The following is a 25,417-nucleotide window of genomic DNA, read 5'->3' as shown; positions in this document are numbered from 1 at the left end:
TATATACATTTGAAGATGTTATCATCTCACAACATGTGATCAAATGCAAATCACAAACATGGAGAAAAGGTTCATGATGCGATAAAAAGGATAACAAGCTATATTTGATACATAACATTTTTTAAAGATAAAGGAAGGAACTGACTGTTGGATGACACATAGTATCATCTGTTGAGGAGATGGACAGCAACATCGCAGATGAATAACAAATATGAATACCAGAGAAAGTATCACATTTTAACGACATCTAGTTGAAGAAATGTGAGCACATACAAACATACAAAGAAGGAACAAGTTCACATTTATTGAAGATCTTCACAAAACCATGCTTTTCGTAAGAAAAGACAACAAAAATCTACCAGTCATGTTGATAACATACAGAGGTGACTTTAAACTCCCAGAATTGAGACGCTGAAAAATATTTGATAAAATGTCCACAGTGCTGGGGGAATTTTCTCCAACAAAGGTCAGAAGGAGCAAACCGCTCCTTGTCAACTTGACCAGAGAAAGTGCAAAACTTCTTTCTTCCATTGAATCTGTCTCTTTTGCAAGCCCATCTATCATCAGGATATACAAGTGATATCACAAAATGAAAAAAATCCAACAACTCATGAAGATTGATTCATATTCATAACTCCCATTTTCTTGGTTAAAATACTTTTACCTTTACCATCATTAATGCTCTTGCCTTTCTTGCCTTCAGCACATGTCCCACCTATTTGATCAATTGATATTTTCCTTCTCTTAGTGCTTTGGCTGGCACTACAGCTTTCCAAACATTCAGGGGTCCCACAGTTATGGGACGCAATATACTGCAAAATAGCGCAAACTCAAAGTATTAATATTGAAAGAAAAATATATTTCCAAGAAGTGATATCTTTCAAGGCCAGTAGTTATATTTCAGAAGAAACTCCAAAAGGACAAAAAGAAAGTGTACTTCAGTCCTCATCTAATTCATCAAGCAAATTGCCAAGGGAGCTGAACAAGTTAAAAGGGTCGACATTTTTTCCCTGTTGAACTGAACCCAAACCATGTGCAAGAAAAAGTAACACTATCACTTCCTCGGAATGATAAAATTACATTTTCATTGAAGTTGTAAGCGCCCTCTCAACATTCTAATAATTGGAAAACTTGCCATCCCAACCATGAGATTGCAAAATGCTACTGATCAACACTAAAGAAACACCAAAATAAGCTAAATGGCACTGTTAAGCCATGCATTCTACCAAAGAAATTGAAAAACACCTAAATAAGCTAAATGGCACTGTTAAGCCATGCATTCTACCAAAGAAATTGAACTGGACAAAATCTCCTTTCAGGGTAGCAGCAGCACCAGCTGCACCACTATCAAACAAATTGGTTTCAGACTTGCAACTTCCTGATAACTTCTAGACAAAAAAAAATGTTCAAATGAAAAACTGAAGTTCAATCATCTAACAATAAAGGTATGGTATCACGTGCAAACTGTAAATATGATAATCAAAATCACTTAAACTTTCTAACCTGATGAAACATAAAGGCAAAGATAAATCAGGGCAACATGAATTAATGAATATCAAATACACTTTCCCGTAAGCCAAAGAGTCTGCTATTGTTGTCATCGGAGAAATAGCTTAAAGGTTAGTTTCCAACTTAGATACCAACCTCCTAAATCAAGCAATATATGAACCATCATACAAAATACAACATCGCAATCAAAGGAAAGAAAGAGTTCAAAACTCAAAATCTTAGCAGCAAGAAAATTACCTTTTCAAGGATAGACATTACTTCTTTAGTGGCACTTTTTTCCCTCTCTGATATAAGAACAAAAGAAACATTTTAGAACTCAAATTTCAATCTGGACAAAGAAACTGAAAATTAATGAAGAGGAACGAACATACTGATAGAGCAGGTGACAAGAAAGCCAGAGTGAGAGCGATTAAGAAAAGCAGAAGGTGCATTGTAATCAAAACGAGCTAAGTTTATGACTGCTGCATGTTGTTCCCATGGCTTCATTGTTTTTGTTTCGCTGTCCTTCTCTTGGTCTTTAAGCTCTTCTCTTTCTGCTGCTGCTTCTTTTTCATTTTGATTTTCTGATCTTGATTCTCTTTCCCCTTTCTTGGTTTCTTCTTGTTCTTCTTCAGCCATTGAGATGTCTTCTTTTACTTCAGTTTTCTATCGTCGAGCTTCCAGTTACAGAGACCTTTCAAAAACCCTTCTTCGCTTGGTTTTGGTGGAGCTGGGAGAGAATTACAGAGAGATAGTCCATCTTGGGCTTCTGATTACTGTTATAGCCCATTGGTTATTGGGCCTTATTTTTGTCGATGTGAGATATTGTCCCTACCCAATTGGAGAACTCTGCTTCAGCAAATTTGAATCGAAGGATATATTCTGAAATAATTTTTTATTACTTGAAATAATTTTAATGATATTATCAATTTTAATTGTTACAGGAAAAGGAAAAAATATTTTATTATTTTAAAGAATTTCAATGATATCACTAGTTTTATTAATTAATAAAAAAATTGAGGAACTACTTTAAAAAGTGAGATGAGACGTTTTCTTATCGAGTTTGAGTCCTGCATTTTTCCGCATTTTTTATTTTGTCTTTGCTCCTTTAGTGAGCTTGTCTGTTAATTCAAATTAATCAACCCAGTAATCTTTGGCTCGATAATTTAAAGAAAAGAAAACTGAAATTATTAGTATTTGAATAACATTACAAATTTTACTTATATTATTAATAACAAGGTATATTAAAAATGTGCTAAAGAATTAAAAATTGAGTTGTATTTTTGAAAAAGGAAAGTATTAGTAGAAAATCAAGGAATTAATTATATTTTCATAAAGAAAGGTCACGAGGCAAATTAATTTTAGCTATATTGATTTAAGTGGAAAGAACTCACATTCTTTAAGTAATATTAAAAATTAAATGTTTGACTTTCGATTTTTGTGAAGGTAAAAAGTCTAAGTTGGGATTGATTCTCTTTTATAGACCTCATTAGGCGGTCTTCCATGCTTCGCAATGCTACATAATATTTCATGATTTAAATTTAAATATTATCATGTAGAATTAAAAATTTGTATGCTAATTAAAGTGAAATATGATTCTTAAGATGATAGGTGAAGAAAAATAAAAAGACAAAAAAAAAAAATTCAAATTAAAATGGCTATGTCATCATTTTATTAGATTAAGGTACATGTAAAAACTGACATTAGTTATAAATATTTATTTTTAGTTATATTAAAATAAACTTAATGTTAAAAGTTTATCTCAAAATTAATGTGGCACATGCAAAAAATAACATTAGTTGCAAGTATTTATTTTTGCCTTTGTTGAGCCAAAATGCTTATAACTAATATATTTTTTCACTCCAACATCAATATAGACCAAATTTAATATTAAAATTTTATCTCAAAATTAATTTTTGTAAATTTTATTCCAAACACTCCTAACCTTCTAATATAGAACTAATTGAGAATTTAAAACTATACGCGAATTTTACGAGCCATTATGTTTAAATTAGAGAGTAGTCTTGAAAGAGTTACTATTCAAGAATTATGTTTAAAGTAATAAATTAGAGAGAGGCAAAGGTGGCATTTTTTCTCTCCAAAATCTTCAAATTTTTCTAGATAATTTAAAATCAAAGTACTTAAATTTTATATGGTTTCACTCTCTAAAGGGAGTGAGTGTCACATCAGCATTCATGATTCTCTTTGTAAAACTCGTAAAAAAAAAAATACTAAAAAACTATTATTTTTAAAGTTATAAAATCTATAAAATTCATAAATCGTAATAAAAAAGAACACAAAAAACTATTACGTTTAAAAGTCGTAGAACTCATAAATTAGAGAGAGTTAATTTTTAAAGAGCTATAGTATTTAAAATACATAAAAATTATAAGAGAATATCAAGACACGTTATGTTTAAAAGCCATAAATGGAGAGTATGAAGACATTAATTAATAGAGCAATAAAACTCAAATATAATTTTTTTGTTCAAAAACCTACAATTTTTCCTTAAATTAGTTATATTCAAATACTCAAATATTAGAGACTCTCTTTTAAAGGAAGTGTTATGTCAATATGTAATAAAAATCCATATTTTCCTTTATTATATATAATGATAATGATGATAATGATATAATAATATAATGGTGTGAGCAAGATTAAGCTTAGTCTAATGGACTAAAGACAATGCGGTATAAATAAAAAAAATAAAAAAAATTATTCCCTCCGTTCAATTAAGAAAAATTAGTTATTTTAGTTAAAAAATGTAAATTTGCGTGTACATTCTTATGATTAATATGATATATATTCATTAATAATGACATTAAAAACTGAAATTGATAAATAAAAATGCTATTTTTAGCAATTAATATTAAATAGGAATATAATAGAGATTTAATATACTAACTTATTAAAATAGTAAGTAGACACGAAAAAGAAGTATGTGTCTATCATGAATTAATTTAGAAAGCAATAAACAAATATATATAAAAAAAAAACTGTCGGTTAATTAGATAGTTACATCTCCCCATACATAAACCGGAAAAGGGAAGCGTCAGGATCCTCCCTCATTAATTATCATTATTGCTGAACTGCCGAACAGCAAACTGATATCTGATACACTCGCTCCCCAAAATCACCCTTATAGATCACAACGTCAATACTAATTAATAATCCATTTCAAATTTATATATCATATCGCCACTCTTTTTCTCTGTAACCGACTATAAATACCGCACTAAGCCATGCTGCCCGATGAATCGCGGACCATTGTTCAGATTGTACAACCACAGACGACCCTTGCCGGCCAGGCTACTCCGTTCAAGGCCAGTCTACAACTTCTCCGCCACCTTTAACATGTTGCCGGAATCCGCCATTCCTCGCGCCGTGCTCGTCTTTGCTGTTTTGTGTATTTCTTGTTTGCTTCTTTATCGAGCCGCCGATTCTCTTCGTTTCCTCTCATTTCCCTCCGGTTCCTCTGTTTCTTTCCCGCACATTTTCCCTTCTCTAGTTTTTGATAACGATTCTGTTCCTGTAAGTACATTTTTTACTCCTTTGATTAATTAGTATTAATTAAGTTTGAATTTAGCTCGTTAATGGCAAAATTATGGTTAGCGAATCCATATCCGTACATTTTAATGATTAGAAGGTGCTATTTAGCAAATATGAACTCTGAGGCGCACGATGGACAGCGGAATATCTTTGGTTTCTACTTTTTTTTTTTTTTTTTTCAAAATTTGTTTTAATTTGGCGCACGTTAGTAAGTGAAGTAGTGTTAATTGTTAGTTATGGTCTATGGTTTTATAGCTCTAGATGTTTTATTGATTGTTGCTAATGTAGGTAAGAAATGAGCAAAAGCTTGAGAATGTATTGGAAGATGCAGCCATGGAAGATAAAACTGTTATTTTGACTACTTTAAACGAAGCATGGGCAGCCCCAAATTCAATTGTTGATCTCTTCTTGGCGAGCTTTAGAATAGGGGTGCATACTCGTAGGCTATTGAACCACTTAGTGATTATTGCATTGGATCAGAAGGCATATACACGCTGTATGGAATTGCATATTCATTGCTTTGCTCTTGTTACGGAGGGGATTGATTTTCGCAAGGAAGCTTACTTTATGACTCCTGCATATGTGAAGATGATGTGGAGAAGAATTGACTTCTTACGATCTGTTCTTGAGCTGGGTTATAATTTTGTTTTTACGGTAATCATCTCTTTTACACTTGTAATAGTTCATAATGGCATAATCGGACTTGATAACATGCATTAAATGGTTCTGTTCATCTCTATGATTCTTTTGCTTCTTTTAGCTATTATTTGAGGTATGATAATCATTGCAGTTTGAATTATTCACTTAAGAAACCACAAAAAAAGGGTTTTATTCAACTAGAAGAGCTGCAAATGGAGGATTTGAATACTAACTTTAGTTTTATTTGTTAGAATGGAGTTCATTACAATCTTTACTTGACTAGATTTATTAATCTGAAACATATTTGATTTGAATTTGTGATTATATCTTTTTTATACTTTTTGTCATTCATATATATATGCCTAGGAATCTTATTTACTGTTATGTACAAATATTTTCTTGTCAAATACTTTGTCCAAACTCAACATAAAGGTATTGGTTTGAAACATTTATGAACTGCCTTGTAAGTTATATAATTATGAATAAGCTGTTGTATATTCATAATTTGGTTGTAATTTGAACCCTGAGCTATGTGAAAATGACTGTATATGAATCACTGCCATTCAAGTCGCAAGTGAGATGCAAAATCATATTCGAATCATGGATTCCATACTTGTAAAGGAGAGGGGGAAGTTGGGGGGTTGTTACCAGCCTTTTCGACATTCCACTGTATTGATGCTGACATGTCTATAGACAATCATATGCATCTTGTCCTGATCCACTCAATTTCGCAAGATTATTTTTTGTATATCTAATATCAATTCTGTTCTTTCTCCAGGATGCTGATGTCATGTGGTTCAGGGATCCGTTTCCTCGGTTTTATTCAGATGCAGATTTCCAGATTGCGTGTGATCATTTCACAGGGAGTTCTGTTAATATCGAGAACAAACCCAATGGTGGGTTTAACTTTGTGAGATCCAATAACCGGTCAATAGAATTTTACAAGTTCTGGTACTCTTCTCGGGAGACTTATCCTGGTTATCATGATCAGGATGTACTTAATTTTATCAAGTTTGATTCATTTGTTGAGGATCTTGGATTAAAGATGAGATTCCTTGACACTGCTTACTTTGGTGGACTGTGTGAACCAAGCAAAGATTTAAGTTTAGTTTGTACAATGCATGCGAATTGCTGTTTTGGTTTGGATAGCAAGCTTCATGATCTTAGAGTTATGCTTCAAGATTGGATGCATTTTTTGTCTTTGCCACCGAGCATGAAGAGATCATTGATTGTGTCGTGGAGGGTCCCACAGAACTGCAGGTGTGATAACATTTTTATCTTGCCTTATCTGAATTTAAATTAATTTTGTGAACTTGCTTTTAAGATTCCATTATTTTGACCTTTTCTCCCCCTAAATGAATTTTGCTCTCTAAAAAACTTTTCAGTCTTGATTCCCTTCGGCGTTATGATTCTCCTAAGAATAGTAGTGTTCACCAAGGACTGCAAAAATGAGTGAAATTGATATGAAGTGGAGGAACTTTTGATCCTTGAGCAAAGTGAGAAGGTAAAGTTTTGGGCTATGATGCATGTCGGGATATCTTTCCTGTATGTTTGTATGCATGCATCCATAAATGTATAGATTCTTGAAGAATTAAATTCACTGAAATGGCAAAAGTATGTATGTTGGAATTGTACAAGCACACTAAAGATCAGGGCAAATAGTGGAAGACAAAATAGAAACAAGATAAGACTAAGTTTCAAAAAAAAAAAAAAAAAAAAAAAAGGACTCCACAGAGTGCCATGTTTGAGGTTGCGTCTCTAACAATGAGAGATGGCCACAGGCTTCTGCCAAACATTGATTCTGTCATTTCCTTAAGTGTGATATGTTAGGATCATTCAACTTCTTAAACGCCTGAACTTCCTTGTGTTCTTTAAGTGTGAAGACATATGAAGTCCCTACTCACTGATTCTTGTGTTAGGTTTATGCTTCTCCATTTCTAGGGAAGAGATGCAACTCAAAGTTTGGACTTATTTTGGAAACCAAAAAAAGTTTATTCTGGTATCAATTATTTGTTGGAGCGTGTAATTAATTCCCCAGCCTTAAGAGTCTACACCTCTCTACCATGACAGCCTTAGCAACGTTGGTCTTCATACCTCGTATTCAGTGTCGTATCTTCTTAGGTCATGGGTCACTTGGAATATTGCTTAGTGATCTTTTTATAATGCTAATCTTTTAACCTGAGCTTATTGATCTTGATAGAGAAACATCAAATGATATTTAGGAAAATTGACTATGATAATAATTATATTTTTTTTATGTTGCATTTACAGATTTTTACATTGAAGTTGAACTTCATGAAGGAGATCCAAATATATTGTCTAATTCAGGTATCAACAGAATGGTGAAAGACAGGATTTTGAAGCAAAACTTTCCTCTAACTTTTTACTCTGAAACAAGCCAATCTAATTGGTAAGCCCATACATGTAAAAAATATTTGCGTTAATCATTGTGGAATATATTGGTAGAGTTTTGTTAATTACAAAGAATTCATGTGGCTATAGTATTCCTTCATTCTTATCAATGGTTTCAAATATTTTTTTGTCATTTGCTTTGGATTTTATGCATCTGCATTATGTCTGTTAGAAATAGCATCAAGTTGCTTTTTATTCATCTCTCCTAGAGTAACAAAAACAAGAAATAAAAAGACTCTTGTTCAGCTGAAATTATGTTTTGGTGGTTGTTCAAGCTGTCCTTAAATCTGTGAGAGGTAGGTAGTACCAAAAAGTCGTAGTCAGGTTTTTCTTTTTAGGCTATGGAGATGGCATCATTTGTGTGCTTGGCACTAGCAATCGGTGGTGACCCTTGAAATGATTTCGTAATGACTGTCGTTTTACGTTTCATATCCCTTGTATTCGACAACAGAATGGCTAAAGACGGAAAGAAAATGTGAACATCGAACGGTCATGGACAGCAATATTGGTGATCTTTCATTTATTTTCTCATATTTTATATAATTCAGCTTATATAATTGTCCTTCATTATCATTACTTTCGACGGTGAAAAGTGAAAACGATCCGTTTCACCTAAAATTTGTGGCTTTTTCAAGTTTTATCAATGGGTCGAAGGGCGTCGCTCTTCCCTATCCAATTGTTTTCTGACATGCTCATTAGTCATAACGGTAGGATGATGATTTAACAATACTGATAAGTGTTGACTAGTAAAAAAAAAACGAAAAAAGAAAAATGCTTTTGTACATTTGCTGCAATAAAATGTTAATGATTAGAAAAGAAAAATATGAATTTCAATTATCTCAAAATGAAGAGAATTATGGAAGTATAAAAATATTCAAAAATTCAAGAATTACACTCACTATGCATTTAGGTACTACTAATAAGTTTGTGATCTCATTATAAAAGTTAAAAATGCATGAAATATCTTTTATTTTTTTTCTTTTTAATATTGAAGAGGGAAATTCTATACCGGTGATATTTGAATCATTACTATTTTTGAATCATGATGTTATATTTTAAATATTTTCAATTAAATTTTGTAATTTAAATTAAAGCGAGTCACTGCCGTTTCACGCATGTGGAAAAAAAAAAAAAGTTTTATGCTAAATTAAATTTGAAATAAACAAATATATCACCAATATAGTTTTTTTTCTCTTTTTTTAATTAAACTCTAATCTCTCATATCTAATCTATGTCATGTTTGTTTGGCGCGGCACACACATATATGTATATATATAATTTATTCATTTTCACATGAATTTTATTAATAAATATTTTTATAATTATGAATAAATTTTATATTTAGTAATCAAAATATTAAGTATAATATTTACTTAAAATATTAAGAAACTTTAAGAAATATAATGCAAATCTTTACTCATTCAAAGTTTGTTTATGCATGAAATTATTTTCACTTTTATTTTTTTTAGATACACAAACAAATTATATGCAATCTATACAAAATAAATTATTTAATTTATTAAGAGATAAATTTTTAATTATTATTTTAGTTAGTCAATTTCATGAATTTATTTTCACTTATATTAAATTAAAAAATTTTCAGATACACAAATAAATTTTATGAATTTATACCCATTAAGTTATTTAATTTATGAAAAAAATAAATTGTTGATTGTTAGATTAATTATTTTTAAAGTAACAACTTTAATCTTCAAAATTTTTATTAATCCACATATGATGTATATAAAATAAATTATATTAATGTCTACGCATTCATAGGACGGTTGATTATGAGGCTGGATTTTTTGTAATTGATTTTAACGAATTGTTTGATATGAAAATTTTTTACCGCCGAGAAAACATTTCTGCTCACCGGATGAATTTCGAAGTTCAAATTTGTCATATTTCTGATCAGGCAATCGTGGATTGGCAATACAGTTAACTGTACCAGGAAGGTAGAGCATCAAGTAAAAAAAAAAACAGAAAAAAGTTGCAGTATTGTCTTTTGAATTTTCCTGGAAAAAGAGAAAAAGAAAAAGGGAGGAAATGAGATTGTTTTTCTCTTTTTTTCTTTTTTTAATGTTTAGTTCCTTTTTCTATTATGGCTGAAAAGGAAATTGGAGAATCAGGTAATGACAGTTTAGTGTTAAATGGTTGTTAGTGGGTATTAGGTACGGTTTTATACCTTGTGAAGATCGAAGAACTGCAGCATTTGAGATTTAACAGCAATTGAGCTTAAATACTGTACTAGTACTAATTTGTGGAAAAAGAAAATGAACGGTGGAGGAGAAGAAGCCTCACCATCTTCATCATCAGCGTCAACTTCCAATTCAACATCAGACATTTTGCAGAGATGGAAAGAGTTTGTAACTATACAGATTATTGAAATTTCTTTAATTCTCGTTTGTGATCAGATCATGTTTTTAGTTGACTAGCTTCTGTTTGATGAATTGTCCAATCCGAGTCAAATTGCTTACCACGATCCCATATGGGTAATTTTGCAGGATTCAATATTCGCTTAAGCAGAGATTGATCACTGAGGATGATTTCGCATGGAAGTTACCCGCATCATCCAGTGGTGAAGAAGCTGATCAAGTGGTCTTAAAGTATATTGGTGGGGTTGACGTGAGCTGCTTGAAGGAAGACCAATCCATTGCTTGTGGGACACTTGTTGTTCTGGATTTTCAAACTAGTAAAGTCGTGTACCAAGATTCTGCTCATGTCAAGCTTCATGTTCCTTATATTGCTGGCTTCCTGGTTCACCATTTCTCTTCTTTCTGTTTTATAATTTTATTCAGATGATATAACTGCTTTTGTTTTATTGTGACACCCTTTTTTCTATATTGTGATATGCATACAATTGATCTTTTATCCAAATTGTTTTGAAGTGTTGAGAATGATCTAGATGCTTTCTGTTTTTCTTCCCTAATTCAGGCTCCAGTACTTCTACAGCTTCTTGAAAAGATGAAAAACAATAATAGTACTTACTACCCACAGGTGACTCCTTTAGTCAATGCATTATACATTTTTTCCCCTTAACTGCTAATGTCCCATACTGCTTGCTTTTCTTATCACCTTGCCATATGCTAGAGAATTTAAAACTCTTTGACATGAGGCTCTCTTTTTCTGGTCCACAGTTGGTAATGGTTGATGGTAATGGAATACTACATCCTCGAGGCAAGTCTCTTTTCTGTTCTTCTTCTTGAAACATTCAGTTCCTTATCAAGCATCACATATTAATTAAAGCTCACTCAAGAAAATAGTTCAGTCATTATATATTTATTCTGTTTTTTGAGGGTAGAGTCTAGATGTTGAACCTTTGGCTTTCATATGCGTATTTATTTTTTCATGTGTTTATATATGTGGCCCACATCAGTACAAATTCTAGAGTTTCTACAATATCATTATATATTTATTCTGTTCTATGAGGGGAGAGTCTAGATGTTGAACCAGTGGCTTTCATGTGTGTATTTATTTTTTCATGTGTTTATATATGACACAAATCAGTGCAAATTCTAGAGTTTCAACAATTTATTAAACCTATTTATACTCCATAAATAGAAGGTTCTTACCTATATTTTGCTCCATTGGAGAGTATCTATATATAAACCATAAAACTTTTTTATGTAGGCTTTGGCTTGGCTTGTCATCTAGGCGTTTTGGCTAATCTTCCCACCATTGGAATTGGAAAAAAAGTGAGTTACGATTTTTTCTAGTAAAAAATCAAGTTCCTTAGAGTTTCTTCCTTCGTAGTATTACTTAATTTCAATTGTGAATATTTTCCTATTAAGTTTTCTATTTTCCTGCTGATCTGTGACCGAAAAACTTCAAATTGGCGTTTTTCTGTCTCAAGAATAAGTCCTCACATTTGGTGTTCATTTTTAAGGGCTTAATCATTAGAAGTTTCCACTTTCAATATGTTTTAGCTGCACTGTGTGGATGGCCTTACTGAACGTGGAGTGAGAAAATGTCTTCAGGACAAAGAAAAAAGTGGTGAAACTTTTATTACTTTGACAGGACGCTCTGGGCGCGTATATGGAGCGGTAAGATATTTGGCATCTGTTTTCTTCTTTTCAAGAGCATTTAGATATATCATATTGGTTTGAGTGTGTGAGTGCTTTTACCATTTAAATGGATGTTATTTATTTTATTTTTCCCCTTTCCTCCTCTTTTCCTTGTTTCAATTAAGATGGGATCCCTTTCTTGACTTTGTATACCATTTTATTGAAATTAAAGCTTCCTAATCATGGAATATCAAATATTGTTTGGACTTGACCATTTATATCATTATATATTATTCCTATGTTTGTTAACTTGTCGCAGTTATTATGAGAAGTTTCCTTTTAATTGATTGTGGATTCTAGTTGCTCCCTGGATAGATTATTACATATGAAAAATGTGCAGTTCAGCGCCAAGCTGGTCTAGGTGCTTTAGAATTATTTTATCCCATGTTCCTCAAAGATCTTGAAGTGCTGGCTTTATAGTGAGCATCTATAACTGTCACAGACATGTCATTTGAACTTAATGAAGTTGATAAAATGTTGAGACATCTGTTTTGGTACTTAATGCTTTAATATTCTCTTCTTCAGAAGTTTGCTTCACAGCAATGTGCTTCAAGTTAACCTTATTATTATTTGGTTTCTTTAACAGGCAATGAGATCAACTGAGGGCTCGGTGAAACCTATATTTATATCAATTGGTTTCCGTATATCACTTGACACTGCCATTGAAATTGTTAAAATGACCTGCAAGTATCGTGTGCCAGAGCCCATCCGACAGGTGAAGCTTAAAAATCAACTTACTCATTTTTGTCCTTTTTTGGAATGGTTTGGAACTTACAACAAAACAGAGAGACCATGTATAAACTGAGAGTCGGCATTCACCATCTTTAGCCTTTGTACTGCTAGTTTGATAGTTTTGGTCATGTTACTTGTTGACTGGACAAATAAATAGGCTACTGGTTCTTTTAGAAGTACTGTTATTATTGCATTTTATGTTTAACTTGTCCGCTTATCTTCATAGTTTTGCTTTTTGGTTGACATATCAAATGCACAATTGTGATAGCTGTTAAATGAAAGCTCTGATGCCATATTTCCAGAAATCTCTGATATAGATCTTCTGCTTCCTTTGTTTTATTTGATTGTGAAGCTAAGCACTCAATGCTGGCAGATCACCTATTTTCTAAATTCTTTTGGACAGTGAAGGTTTGTTTCTAGTTTATTAACTTGAAAAGTTGAACTTAGCATGCATAGTATGGTTGGGAAACAGTATGACTTGGCTAGTAAGTAGGAAATCCTCTTCACTAATCGTTGACTAGGTAGATGATTCCAAACTTGATGACTGGCAAGTATTTATAGTTAATTGTTTAATGAGTTCAAGCATTGCAAGGCATTTCTGTACTATGTCCAAAAATTGCAACACATGGACCTCAGTTATCATGGGGGTTGAACAAGTTTATATTTTTGAAAGATCCTTATCTTAATTAATAGATCTATATTTAATCTTTTGTACAAGTTGGAAGGTGGGACATGGGTTGATTAAATTGTTGGTGATAATGCTCTTTTCATGTAACTGGTCATCCATAAACTTGAACTCCCACTTGCTTATCATGTTGTGGAACTAGAATGGTTGATCTGCCTAGTGACTGTTTAGATTTAAATGCAGGCTGATAAAAGATCGAGGGGTTATGTCCAGAATCCTCAACAAATATTGAAACAATTTAATTGTTTGAATCTGGTATGATGGCTTTTATTTTATTGTGTCTATTTATTTGTTTTAAGTGAAATTGTTAATTGCTAATAGAGTGTAATAGTAATGATAATTGATAAAATAAGTTGAAAGTAAGATGAAAATGGAACATTAGAAAATTGGAACGGATATTCTTGTCTGGGGAGGTGAAAAAAGTGATAAGACTTCTTCTGGGAAGATTGCAACTCCAGATCTTCTGTGAGGTCTTGAAGATTATGCCCAACGATAGAACCTCAATTAGTTTAGCACTGAAATATTTTGCCAATTGAGATTCCTATGAAGAGTAACGTGTGCCACAGTTCCTCTATAGTTGTTACAAATGTATAGTGCATGATGAAAATTGACAAAATTAGAAGTTTTAGTCAAAAACAGATAACTTGGCAAAGTAGTAGTTGTTGTTCTTCTTCTTCTTTGTTCTTTTATATTTGTCATTTTCTCTTATAGAAATTTTAGATCTGAATCAAATTGAAGGGAAAGGCCCCAACTTCCTATGCATGATGTGATGGAAACTGGTTGTGATCCTTGTCCTAGTATGATTGATCTGAATGTAGCCAATGTTAACTCTAATTATTTTGATCTTTATACAGGAACCAAGAGCATCTTGGAAAACTCTCACTGGTAATCATCTCTTCAGTGACTCGGTAAGTTCTGTGCCATGAGGTTTCTCATTTACTTTGATGGTTGCACTTCATAGACACAATGTTTGGTGCCAGATATTCAGGAAGTCCTCATCAAGCAAGTTTCTCATGGAAATTTTGCTTTTGCTCAGCAGTCAATTTTTGCTCTGAGGTTTAAGGATTTCCTGGTTTCTGATGGAAAAAAGACTGCTCCAATTTTTGAGAGGCTGATCAAAGCTGAATTAAGCTCATTGGTTACTTCATTAGACCATGCTTTTAGCAGCTGATCATGAATTAGAAGCATGTCCACTGTGGCACTTTCTTTAAGCACTTGCATGGCTTCCACATGACTTGCCATTTTGTTCTTCTTACGCCATAGGCTTTGCATTGCCTGCCAATCTCAACTGTGCTGTGAGACTGCTTGTGCCAGTCCTTTGTTAGTTAACCAATTGTTATCTAAATTGGAAAAAACATTCTTTTATGCTAAAATCTTTGTGCATTAGTCACTGCCATGGTCCACGGACTTGCTAGATTTATGATGTGCCAAGTGAATTGTACTTTAAACAATTAGGAACCATCGCATTTTCTCAGTCAATTAAACATTTTTTCCCAATACTCTAATTTAAATTAACTATATCCGATTTATCTAATCTCTACTTTTTGTGTGTTTTGACAGAGTGAAAACCCTGGTGAAGGGCAAAATGGCTTAGCTGAAATAGGCCCAGGTACATTGCAAGGGAGAAGTAGAGGCCAAGGGAGAGGAGGGGGACGATGGCAAGAAAAAAGAGAAGTTGATAAGGGAGGGAAAGGACAGAGAGAGCAAGAGAGCGGACAAATTAAGAAAATAGAGGAAGCAAAGTCTAATGGGAGAGGATATGATAGAGGTAGGGGCAAAGGAAGATTTATAGGGCAAGGTAGAGGAAGAGGGCGGGTAAGGATTCTTTTGCCTCTTTTAATAACAGAAACCAAAGCATTAATTTGATTCTTCCAGTTTTCCCCTTGTGGAATAGGGATGTTTGAAAATACCTTTGGCATTGACTTTTACTGCAGTGCAACTGGGAAAACAATCGTGAGTATGCCTGGGTACGAAAGGAGTTGCATGATTGAAAAGGTAACAATATATTTGAAAGCATGCTTTACCATTAATGAAAGGTTAATGATGTGGTGACTTTGCAGTTTGCTAATGCTTTATGCAGGGATAGCTTTTATGCCATGAACTTAACTTAAATGATGTTGTTCTTGGATTCATTAGATGGAATTGCAGGGAGAGAATTCAAAGATTATAGTTCCTCAATTCTTGCAACATCTGCTTCAAACTTTTGTTTGATCTTTTATCTTGCGCTCTCTCTCTCGCTCTCTCTCTCTCTCTCTCTCTCTCTCTCTTGCAGGGATATCGTTTTCCACATTGTACGCCATTGTGATTGTAAAATATTGTGTTCTTCACATTTTAGATTCTTGGAAATTTCATAACATTGTGTTGTGAAAAAACAAAATCGTGTTGGCTTGAGTGCAGGTGAGAGTGTGTATATTGGAAAGAATTGTACTTATTCCAGATCCATTCTGTGTTTCCACTTTCCGTGGTGTATCAAACTTTTATCGTAACATATAATTATATAAAGATCTTATAAGAAATTGAAATAGTTTCCTATGAAATGTATTTCACTAATTTGAATCAACAAGTAGCCTGAGTAGAACGCTTAAATATGGTCTTGCAATTAAAGCTGCCCATATCAAGTTCCCGTTCAATAGTCTTTCAAGGGAAAGTTTGAGTTAATTTCATTCTTCGTTTCTTCAATTTACCACTAATTCAATTTGTAATAAATAAATAATGTAACTTCAATTTATATAACATAATAGTAAAATGATTTTTACCAAATTATTTCAGACTATAAATCTTATTGAAATGTTGACATGGACAACAGATTGTGGATAAAAAAAAATAGTACTGGCTTTCTTAGTGCTGCTTGTCCTTTTTGTTACGTAGTAAAATGTACGTATTGACAAAGTGTATCGTAGCAAGTCAGGAAAGTTCGTAAACAGCAACGTCCCCTGTATTGCTGTGGCGAGACAGAAAACTAGGAGACCTTTAATGGAAAACCCCACCAAGAAATTCTTAGGAAATAGAAATCGTAAATAACCTTGCATGTATGTATAAAATGACAGGATTAACTTGCACAAGTGTAACCCAATCACTGAACTGTATTAAAGGGGAAAGAAACAAATATAAAAAAAAAAAATAGTCGTTAGATTTTCTTTGGAAAGAAAATATAGGAAAAGAAAATGAGTTTACTTAATAGGAAGGTAAAGTAAAGCAACCTCTGAACTTCAACGACTGAAAAGTGGAAAGTCAAGACGCCACATTTAACAGGAAGGTAGCAAGAACTGATGGCTAATACTTTGCTCGACTTCTGAAGACTGAGACCAAAAATGGCAATTTTACAGACATTTTTATCAAATATTCAAAATCAAAATCTCAATTAACTTCTGTAAAAATGTATCGAGGAGGAGAAGGATCATCCTCGCCATCAATATCAAAGACACCCAGCTGGCTACAGTAGGTTTTTCATCACTTTCTCAACCCTAAAGTCTTGTTTATTGATTCTTGACGTGGCTATTTCTTGATTGCAGGACACAATATTCACTTAAAAGAGAACTGATCCAGGAGGATGATTTTGATTGGAAACTACCCACATCAGCATCAAGAACCAATGCCACTCTTGATAAAAATGGTGGTGATCAAGTTTTGTTGAAGTATGTGGGTGGGGTTGATGTGAGTTTCTTGAAAGAAGACCCATCTGTTGCATGTGGATCACTCATTGTTTTGGATCTTCAAAGTTTTCGAGTTGTTTATCAAGATTACTCTCTTGTTCGTCTCCGTGTCCCTTATATTGCTGGCTTTCTTGCCTTTAGAGAGGTTTGCAATTTCTCATTCAATTTTGAAAACAATCTAATTTTGCTTTACTAGTATTTTAAACCCTTCACTCTATTTTATGTGATTGTCATTTCTTTTCTAGTTTTTTATGCCACTTTGAAGCAAATTGTAGCAGAATAGCTATGCTGATTTAATGTCTTTATATATATATATATTTTCTTGTGTTAGGTGCCAATACTTTTACCACTTATTGAGAAAATGAAAAACAGTCGAAATCCTTACTACCCGCAGGTGACTCTCTCGTATACACTAAAAAATTGCATTTTTTTCAAAAAATCATTTTGTATGTTCTGCCATTTTTCTATGGTCTTTGCTAACAGGTGATAATGGTGGATGGAAATGGCATGCTTCATCCTCGAGGCAAGTCTCTCTCTCTCTCTCTCTATATATATATATATAATTTATCGAATAGGAGAAAATTTTTTATGTACGAGAGTATGCAGATAAGCAAAAAGACTTGAACTTTGTCCCTTTGTTTAACTTGCTATATGTTTGTCACCCACAATCTCTACTATAAACATTTCACCGATACTTTTTCACATTGGAAAATATTTGTTAAACCAAAAATTATATATATATATATATATATATATATATACAGGTTTTGGCTTGGCTTGTCATCTAGGTGTTCTCGCAAATCTTCCCACCATTGGGGTGGGAAAGAATGTAAGTTCTGAGTATACTAATAATCAAGTCCCTTGTCCAAAAACAAGCCAATATTTTTCCTTTATTTTAATGTTTAATGATGACATATTTCTGAGTTCTTGTGCTTCAGCTGCACTATGTGGATGGTCTTAATGAAGAAGAAGTGAGAGACCTTCTTCAAGCCAGAGGAAGAGTTGAAGATTTTGTTAAATTGACTGGAAATTCCGGGTGTATATGGGGAGCAGTAAGAGATTCATCACCATAACATCTAGTTTTGTATATTCAAGTACACTGCAATACTGCATCTAATTTTATGCCTTTTTTCTAATTTCTCTTTAATAACAGGCAATGAGATCAACAAGAGGATCACTTGATCCCATATATATTTCAATTGGTCATCGTGTATCGCTAGATACCGCCATCAAAATTGCGAAAATCACTCGCAAGTATCATTTGCCGGAGCCTGTCCGACAGGTAGAACTAACCTAGTACTATTTGAAAGCCTATGTTCATAATGATTGATGTTCTTTTTATTAACCGCAGGCTGATTTATTATCAAGAGAATACATCCGAAAGAACAAACATTACTTGTTAAATCTGGTAAGAGAAAGATGCTCTTCCTCTGATATAAGGTTGATATGAATGTATTAACTTGCATTTTATGCAGGCAGAGACATCTTGGAAAACTACTACTGCCATTAATTTGTTCAATGACATGGCGAGTTCTGGTGTCTTGGGGTTTCCGATATACCGCGATGGATTGGAGAGGTTTTGTAGATGGCACTTGACAGATTTGCATTCAACTGATGAATGTGAGATCTTCAGGAGTTTCTTAATCAAGAAAGTTCATTATGACAACTTTCCTCTTTCTGAGGAACAGCTTATTGCTATGAGGCTTGAAGACTTTCTTATTTCCAACGGAAAAAGACTGCTGAAACTTCTTGAGAAGTTGACCTTAGCTTAAGCTAATTAAATAACTAGCTACTGAGTTGATTAAATTTTGAGCAACTGTAAAGCTACTAGATACATTGTATTAATGAGAATGACTTGTTTTGTTTCTACACTCAAATTATGTTGTTAAATGACATAACTAACTAGATAACTTAATGCAGTTTAAAAAGAGTCCGGGCTATGCGCAGGTTAATTATAATAAATTATATATTTATAAATATAATTTTAAAATTGTCCTGATATAATGAAATATGATACTTTATAATAAAAACTTATACACGATATTTTATATTTATTGACTTTGTACATATTGACTTTGTACATAATAATTTAACTTGTCAACGTTATAAATAATATATTGACATTATCTTGTATATGTAATTATATAAGAAACTGTAATAGTATATTGGTATTATCTTGTACATATATAATCGTTTGTCTTAATTGACACAACTTCATTATAAATTTTTTAACAATGCAATTTTCTTGTCAATATATAATAATTTTAAAATATTTTTAAAAAACAACAATAATAATTAATGAAATTAATTTCATCATTAATTTATTATTTAGATAATAATTAAAGACAATTTATATTCATAATGTTCACAAATAAATAAATGAGGTACTACAAACAGTAAAAAAATTTTTTTGTTTTTTTTAAAATTTATACTAACTGATATGTACATTTAAATATGATAAAGGTCAAAATTTATGTTGTATCTATTATCTTTAAGTAATTTATTCATTATAATTTTATAACTCATTGTTTTGAGTAAAATTAATATTTTATATATTTAATATCTCAATTACAATTTTTTAATATTCATATACAAAATAAAAGTCTTTTAATGTAAATCTATTAGATATATGATATTTCTCAAATGAAAATGGGCAATTTATGTAAATAAAATCAAAACTAATGTTTATTAATTTTTTATCTTTACAATTTTAATTTGAATCAATTTAGATAAAAAAAGGACATAAAAATATAAATTCATATACATATTATTATTCTTGGATTTAGATAAGGTATCAAATAATATTATTTTATTAAAAAACTATTATCAATATTTAATAATTAATATTTGATGGATAATTATTTGTTGCAAATGATATATTGAGAGTAATTAATGTTAACAATAATATGTATATACATGAACTACTAAAATTTTCAAATTCTAAAAATGGTTTCTTCTACGATCCAGAATTTCAAAATTTTGCACCCATCTCTTTTTGTGCCATTTGTCAAATTTAACCTACTATTGCAAGTAATCAATACTTGTTAAATTCAATTATATGTTCATTTTATCAAAATTTTTAAATTTTTTCTCATAAATTTTCCTTGTTCTTTTTTCCTATAAAATGTGAAGAACTTTATTTTGAAGATAAAAATAAATCCTTACGTATCAATAATTTTATATGAGATATGAACTGTATTATTTTACGTACAAAAAAATTATTAACAAATTGGTTTTAATGTAAATATAGAATTCTAGAAAAAACTTTTAAGCATAACAAACAATAATTTTAGATAATTATTTTTATAAAAAATTACAAATGATTTTAATACCTTATTAAAATGTTCAAAAATTTAAAATTTTGTATTAATTCTGATATAATATATAATGTATTATTTTAAAAAATATAAACAAATTTGAAGTAAAAACTATAATTAATAAGAAGTCATAAGATATTATTTATATGGTTCAATTTATATAATTAGACTTTACAAAAGTGAGAGATTTTATAAGTCAGATATTTAAGTTATTATATAATTTAATTTTATTAATTAAAAACTATTCTATTAAGATGGCAATAGGATTTCATGTATATATAATATAATTTCAATTGCATAAACACATGATAAATGTTTTAATAATAACATAAATAAATTTTGGGCTAATAAAATTTGATATATTAGATAATTATTTGATCTTTAAAACTTTTATTTTTATAATTGTGTCGAAAAGAGTAAACTTTTTATTTATACAATTAAATGGTGACAATTATATTTAATAATGAAAATAAATATTTTGTTTTTGATAACATATTATATACGTAATAAGTTATTAGAGCCATTTTGAATCTAATGGTTTATATTTAACTACTTTAAATCTAATGGTAAAAATAGTTTCGGCATTAATATAAAATTTTTAAATTTTGTATGGTAATTTTACCTTCTAAAGATTTTCAAATTATGAGGGAAGACATATGACATTTATTGATTAATTGCATTTTAAAAAATAAAAACGTACAGAAATAAGTTATATTAACGAAGAAAGTTAGTCATTAATAATTTTTTTATCTAAATTAATGGTACAAAAATTAAATAGAGAAATAATATTGGACATGAATGTAATTACATAACTGTCAAAGGATTAAATGGGTAAAATAGTATTGTAGCAAGAATTTTATTAAAGAATAATAAAAAGATATTAAGAAACATTATGGGATTAAAATATAATTAATGATATTATGTATATCTAAGGGTAGAAATGTAAAAACACTCTCACGAGAAGAGTGCTTTGACATTCCTTTTAAATATATACTGTATCCGTTCATCTTGTTTACTTGTTATTCCTTTTTTGATGTTTCAAAATGTTTATAAAGTTTATAAATTTATATATATAAACAATTATTTTCCCATGATAACTTTTATGATTCTATATTAAATAAATGACTTTTATAAATAAGTTAAAGGTAAAACAGGAGAAAATAATTTTTATTGACTAAATTTTTAATGTGTATTGTCAAACTATACAGAAAAAATGAGACGGAAGGATTATATAATAATATAATTCACATGCAATTAATTAAATATAACTACTAGCTAGAAGTTTTAATCAAAAGATTTTGTCGATACTAAAAATAAAAGAAATTTAAATGCTGAAAATTTAACAGATCAGAAGTGCAAAAATAATTCTGGAAGCCCAATAACGGACTATGTCAAGTGTAAAATTGAAGCGAAAAAATTTTAATCACGAGTGCTGAATCGGGCTGTATAACAGAATCATATGCGACGCTGTATACGCCAAGTGGGATTAATCCGGAGGTTCCACCCAAAAAAAAATTATCAGCCTAGTCCCAACATGTAAACAACCAAACAACAATAAACAGACTCAGAGCAACACTAAAAACTTATTACCAAAGATCCAAAATTGAGGATTGCAGCATGCCTGCAAAACATCTACTAATTAGCAAGTGAAATAGATAAGGAATATACAAATAAAGGTAAAAAGAGATTTTTTAAAAAAAAATAAATGATTTATGTAATTTTTTCATCCAGCATCACTATCAGAGTCCAGACGCTTCCAGCTTACAAGAATACCCTCGTCCCACGTCTCAACACGCCTGTAATCACAAAGCATTGATGTGATAAATATAAGCATACACCAGGCAGCAATGCTGAAACTGCAGAGGTAGAATACACCTCGTACATTCGAAGCCTTTTCCATTGTAATATTCCTTCAATTAAATATTAAATGGACTAGTGCACAGTGCACACATATTTAATACAAGCAGTGTGATTAAACTTTGAATGCCATCTGTAGATGGTCAACACATTTTCAGTATATACGCATTCATAATGAAATGAATACTGACCTTGCCCCATCAACATCAATACAGAGAAAGTGGCCATGTCGCCACCCATCTTGAAATTGGCCAAAAAAGACTTCACCAGACTTTGAATAGAAACGGCTTTCACCATTGGCCTTTCCCTTCCAAAAGTTTGCGAACCATCGATCTCCCGAGTGGAAATAAAACCAACCCTACATTGTGTCAAACGTTTAACTTGAATTCATATGAGAAAATTTATTTGTTTCCATCACCAATAATAAAAGGTTCACCACAGAATTTGCAGCAATAGATGTAGGGAAACATTGCAGTAAATTCAGCTACAGCGAACTGACCTCATAACTAGTACAAATCGGGACAAAAACAAGACAAGGATACAGGACATAGGAGAATGACCACCATGTCAGAAGCTGAAACAAAGATAGATATGCATGCACATGTATGTACATAAATAAACATGCACAGTTTTTTGTGTTTGTTGATGTGTGTGCACCTGCATGCATATGCCATGTGCTTATTTTAGAGTAATGCCTCTATTATCTTTAGTAAAACTTTCTACAACATTTCCAATACTACAGTGTTATCCATAACCACCTACTGTAAGTGTAATAGGTGTAGTTCATCCCCCAAAAGCATTTTCATGCATTCATATATATATTTATTTATTTCTTTTCCATTGACTTTCCTAAAAATCTTCTGAAAAGGAAATGAGCAGACCCAAAAAAAGGCAGCCGTGCTAGAGAAGCAACAAGACGTGGTTTTAATGCAATGATTAAGAATCAATGGTGAATAATTTGGCAAAGAAATATGCTGTCACAAATAAATACAGAAAATATGACATGATATAAATTGATACAGCTGATCACACTGTGCCATCTTAATTCAGAAGTTATCGCTCAAAAGTTTAAAGGGAAAAGGAGGAGATTAGACCTTGCCATGCATCACATCATCCCTCCATGACCCCTGGAACACATCTCCATTGCTGAAGTAGAATGCACCTGGACCTGATCTCTTACCATAACGCCACATACCATCATATATGCTTCCATCTTCAAGGATAAGCCGACCCTGTATAAATTGACTCAGAAACTGGCACTTGATTTTTTTTTTTAAAAAAAAAAAACTACCAAGACAAATATCCTCCATAACAAAGTTTCGCCAAAGTGTTAATAGAGAGATAGCTTAGTACCTTTCCTTCAGGAAGACCTCCTTGACATCTCCCTCTATATACTCCTCCCCTGTACTGCATCTCCCTAATAGGTCTCCACCTTTTTGGGGAATCTCGCTCAGCTTCCTGCATGGAACTAGACAATCAGAACAAAATTCCTAGTGCTGAAAAGTACATATTAGATGCACCAGCAAAAACTAGAATATCATATATATTTCATTAGGTTAAATTTTTTAGCACCAAAATATCAAGAAGAAAATATATAATTTGTTAGGACCTCTGGACATCAAGGGCCTCTACCGCTGTTTGGTAACTAGAAAAGAGATAGAAAGAAAAGGATGATGTAAGAGAGAGAAAAGAGAACTGATGAATGGTCACTTATTTATTTCTGTGAAAAAAGATGCTCAAACTGCATATATTTCCCAGACTATCCTTCAACATATGATGTAAGTCATAAAATGGTTTAAATAAAGGATAGACAGGTCTTATAAATATCATTTTTTGTGTTGAAATTTTGAAATAAGTTATAACTATTGCAAAACAATCTAAGGTGTAAAAAGTGCAACAACTTTATATTGTATAATGAGTAGATTACCAGCATGGATGCTGCACGAACAGAGAGAACTCCTTGCTTTTTGGGTACATCAGCATTTCTACCCCTTAACGTTGTAGATGCATTATTATAAAAATCTCTTACTAACAGAAAACCTGCATCTGTCAATGCACCCCAAGAAGAGATGCTGGAATTAAGCTTGTGTTCTTTGACAACATCCTCAACTTTTGGATCTGGGAATTCTGCAGAATATGAGATATTCAGACCCTCTTTAAACTCTCCTGAAGGCCTTACACCAACTGGAAGGCAGAAGATGCTTAGGTTGTCAAGCATTGAAGAAGCTCCAGCTCTTTCTTTGGCCCACTGTTGTGCAATCTGATATCCTGGTCCCAAGTTCCAACTAGCAAGTGGCTTCCTTTGGAGAGCAGGAGTTTCTACAGAATATAATATGAACAGAATTATACAAACAAATTAATGATGGCTGTCAAATGTACACCATGGCAGATGGAATTGCAAAGCAATGATACAAAAATAACTCAAAGTAACATTTTGGTGCTACCTTCAGTACTTTGATCATAATCATCAGAGGACTCCATCCTAGTATCTAAAAAGTCAATCTCATTGTCTTCATCTTCATCGTTGTAACTCCTGACATAGAAAAACGATGCAGAGAGAGGGAGAGAGAAGTTCAGAAAATTGGTGGCTCGTCTTTGGCAGAGAAATTTCAAAGTAACTAAAAGGTCAAAGCTATGGGCAGAAGAACCAACCAGACCTTGACCCATAGATATCATAGTAATTGTTGCTTGGCAGTGTATCATGTTCCTCTAGTTGTTCATCAATATCATTGGTGGTACTGTCTATAGCAACTTTACTTTCCATTGCACCAGAGTCTGGTGAATTTATTGTCTCGGGAACGTCTTCAAGTCCGTTGATTCCTTCATTTTTATCCGATTGTTTGTGGTGTCCCCTTAAAATATTAAAAAAGAACGGGAAGTGCTTGGCCAGTCTGGACAATAAGCTACTTCTCTGAGGAGTCTGCACTTTGTTGCAACTGGTATTGACATAAAAATTACATCAGAACATATTAACAAGAATCCACAACCCAGCCAAACATTTGATTCATAATCTGAAACTGA

At 31.9% G+C, this 25,417-nt stretch overlaps 5 protein-coding genes across 7 annotated transcripts; 3 read left to right on the top strand and 2 right to left on the bottom strand.

Annotated features, from left to right (window-relative positions):
• Positions 1-379: 379 nt before the first annotated feature.
• On the bottom strand, positions 380-2,230 carry LOC149492404 (uncharacterized; the record flags this gene model as incomplete). The annotated part of the gene is given in 4 exon segments (XM_089716078.1): positions 380-557; positions 665-812; positions 1,747-1,793; positions 1,881-2,230. Coding segments are annotated over 4 exon segments (620 nt in total), but the record flags the coding sequence as incomplete, so codon positions are not given.
• A 2,281-nt stretch (positions 2,231-4,511) lies between these two features.
• Positions 4,512-8,221, top strand: LOC105634202 (uncharacterized protein At4g15970). 2 transcript variants are annotated; one of them, XM_012217021.4, is made up of 5 exons: positions 4,514-5,019; positions 5,326-5,691; positions 6,455-6,936; positions 7,062-7,180; positions 7,948-8,221. In XM_012217021.4, exons 1-4 carry the CDS (start codon positions 4,741-4,743, stop codon positions 7,126-7,128), a joined length of 1,194 nt encoding a protein of 397 aa, XP_012072411.1. In that variant the 5' UTR covers positions 4,514-4,740; the 3' UTR covers positions 7,129-7,180; positions 7,948-8,221. The 2 variants fall into 2 exon arrangements, with proteins under 2 accessions (XP_012072412.1, XP_012072411.1); XM_012217022.4 differs by lacking the exon at positions 7,062-7,180 and having other exon boundaries at positions 4,512-5,019.
• A 1,674-nt stretch (positions 8,222-9,895) lies between these two features.
• On the top strand, positions 9,896-16,085 carry LOC105634203 (uncharacterized). 2 transcript variants are annotated; one of them, XM_012217025.4, is made up of 12 exons: positions 9,896-10,450; positions 10,593-10,845; positions 11,023-11,085; positions 11,226-11,265; positions 11,719-11,783; positions 12,015-12,131; positions 12,739-12,867; positions 13,753-13,824; positions 14,424-14,477; positions 15,130-15,384; positions 15,504-15,564; positions 15,706-16,085. In XM_012217025.4, exons 1-11 carry the CDS (start codon positions 10,362-10,364, stop codon positions 15,558-15,560), a joined length of 1,194 nt encoding a protein of 397 aa, XP_012072415.1. In that variant the 5' UTR covers positions 9,896-10,361; the 3' UTR covers positions 15,561-15,564; positions 15,706-16,085. The 2 variants fall into 2 exon arrangements, with proteins under 2 accessions (XP_012072415.1, XP_012072413.1); XM_012217023.4 differs by having other exon boundaries at positions 9,897-10,450; positions 15,650-16,085.
• A 569-nt stretch (positions 16,086-16,654) lies between these two features.
• Positions 16,655-19,099, top strand: LOC105634204 (endonuclease V family protein). The gene is made up of 9 exons (XM_012217026.4): positions 16,655-17,007; positions 17,082-17,367; positions 17,554-17,616; positions 17,706-17,745; positions 17,987-18,051; positions 18,161-18,274; positions 18,376-18,504; positions 18,574-18,630; positions 18,698-19,099. Exons 1-9 carry the CDS (start codon positions 16,946-16,948, stop codon positions 18,992-18,994), a joined length of 1,113 nt encoding a protein of 370 aa, XP_012072416.1. The 5' UTR covers positions 16,655-16,945; the 3' UTR covers positions 18,995-19,099.
• Positions 19,100-21,935: 2,836 nt separating this feature from the next.
• On the bottom strand, positions 21,936-25,332 carry LOC149492403 (protein ACCUMULATION AND REPLICATION OF CHLOROPLASTS 3, chloroplastic-like; the record flags this gene model as incomplete). The annotated part of the gene is given in 7 exon segments (XM_089715866.1): positions 21,936-22,335; positions 22,588-22,754; positions 23,491-23,628; positions 23,750-23,854; positions 24,324-24,715; positions 24,841-24,929; positions 25,054-25,332. Coding segments are annotated over 7 exon segments (1,243 nt in total), but the record flags the coding sequence as incomplete, so codon positions are not given.
• Between the last annotated feature and the right edge of the window lie 85 nt (positions 25,333-25,417).

Source organism: Jatropha curcas, chromosome 11 (assembly GCF_041381405.1).
Source record: "Jatropha curcas cultivar XTBG-Jc1 chromosome 11, XTBG_Jcur_1.0, whole genome shotgun sequence".
NCBI lineage: Eukaryota > Viridiplantae > Streptophyta > Magnoliopsida > Malpighiales > Euphorbiaceae > Jatropha > Jatropha curcas.
The sequence above is the reverse complement of the archived record's forward strand: the minus strand, read 5'-3'. Positions and strand labels throughout refer to the sequence as shown.

Excerpts from the sequence above, each read along its gene's own strand:
- LOC105634202 (XM_012217021.4), top strand. The coding sequence starts at position 4,741 with ATGAATCGCGGACCATTGTTCAGATTGTACAACCACAGACGACCCTTG. Across the intron at positions 5,020-5,325 it reads TTGATAACGATTCTGTTCCT|GTAAGAAATGAGCAAAAGCT; the intron begins GTAAGTACATTT and ends TTGCTAATGTAG. Across the intron at positions 5,692-6,454 it reads GTTATAATTTTGTTTTTACG|GATGCTGATGTCATGTGGTT; the intron begins GTAATCATCTCT and ends TTCTTTCTCCAG.
- LOC105634203 (XM_012217025.4), top strand. The coding sequence starts at position 10,362 with ATGAACGGTGGAGGAGAAGAAGCCTCACCATCTTCATCATCAGCGTCA. Across the intron at positions 11,784-12,014 it reads CCATTGGAATTGGAAAAAAA|CTGCACTGTGTGGATGGCCT; the intron begins GTGAGTTACGAT and ends AATATGTTTTAG. Across the intron at positions 12,868-13,752 it reads TGCCAGAGCCCATCCGACAG|GCTGATAAAAGATCGAGGGG; the intron begins GTGAAGCTTAAA and ends ATTTAAATGCAG.
- LOC105634204 (XM_012217026.4), top strand. The coding sequence starts at position 16,946 with ATGTATCGAGGAGGAGAAGGATCATCCTCGCCATCAATATCAAAGACA. Across the intron at positions 18,052-18,160 it reads CCATTGGGGTGGGAAAGAAT|CTGCACTATGTGGATGGTCT; the intron begins GTAAGTTCTGAG and ends CTTGTGCTTCAG. Across the intron at positions 18,505-18,573 it reads TGCCGGAGCCTGTCCGACAG|GCTGATTTATTATCAAGAGA; the intron begins GTAGAACTAACC and ends TATTAACCGCAG.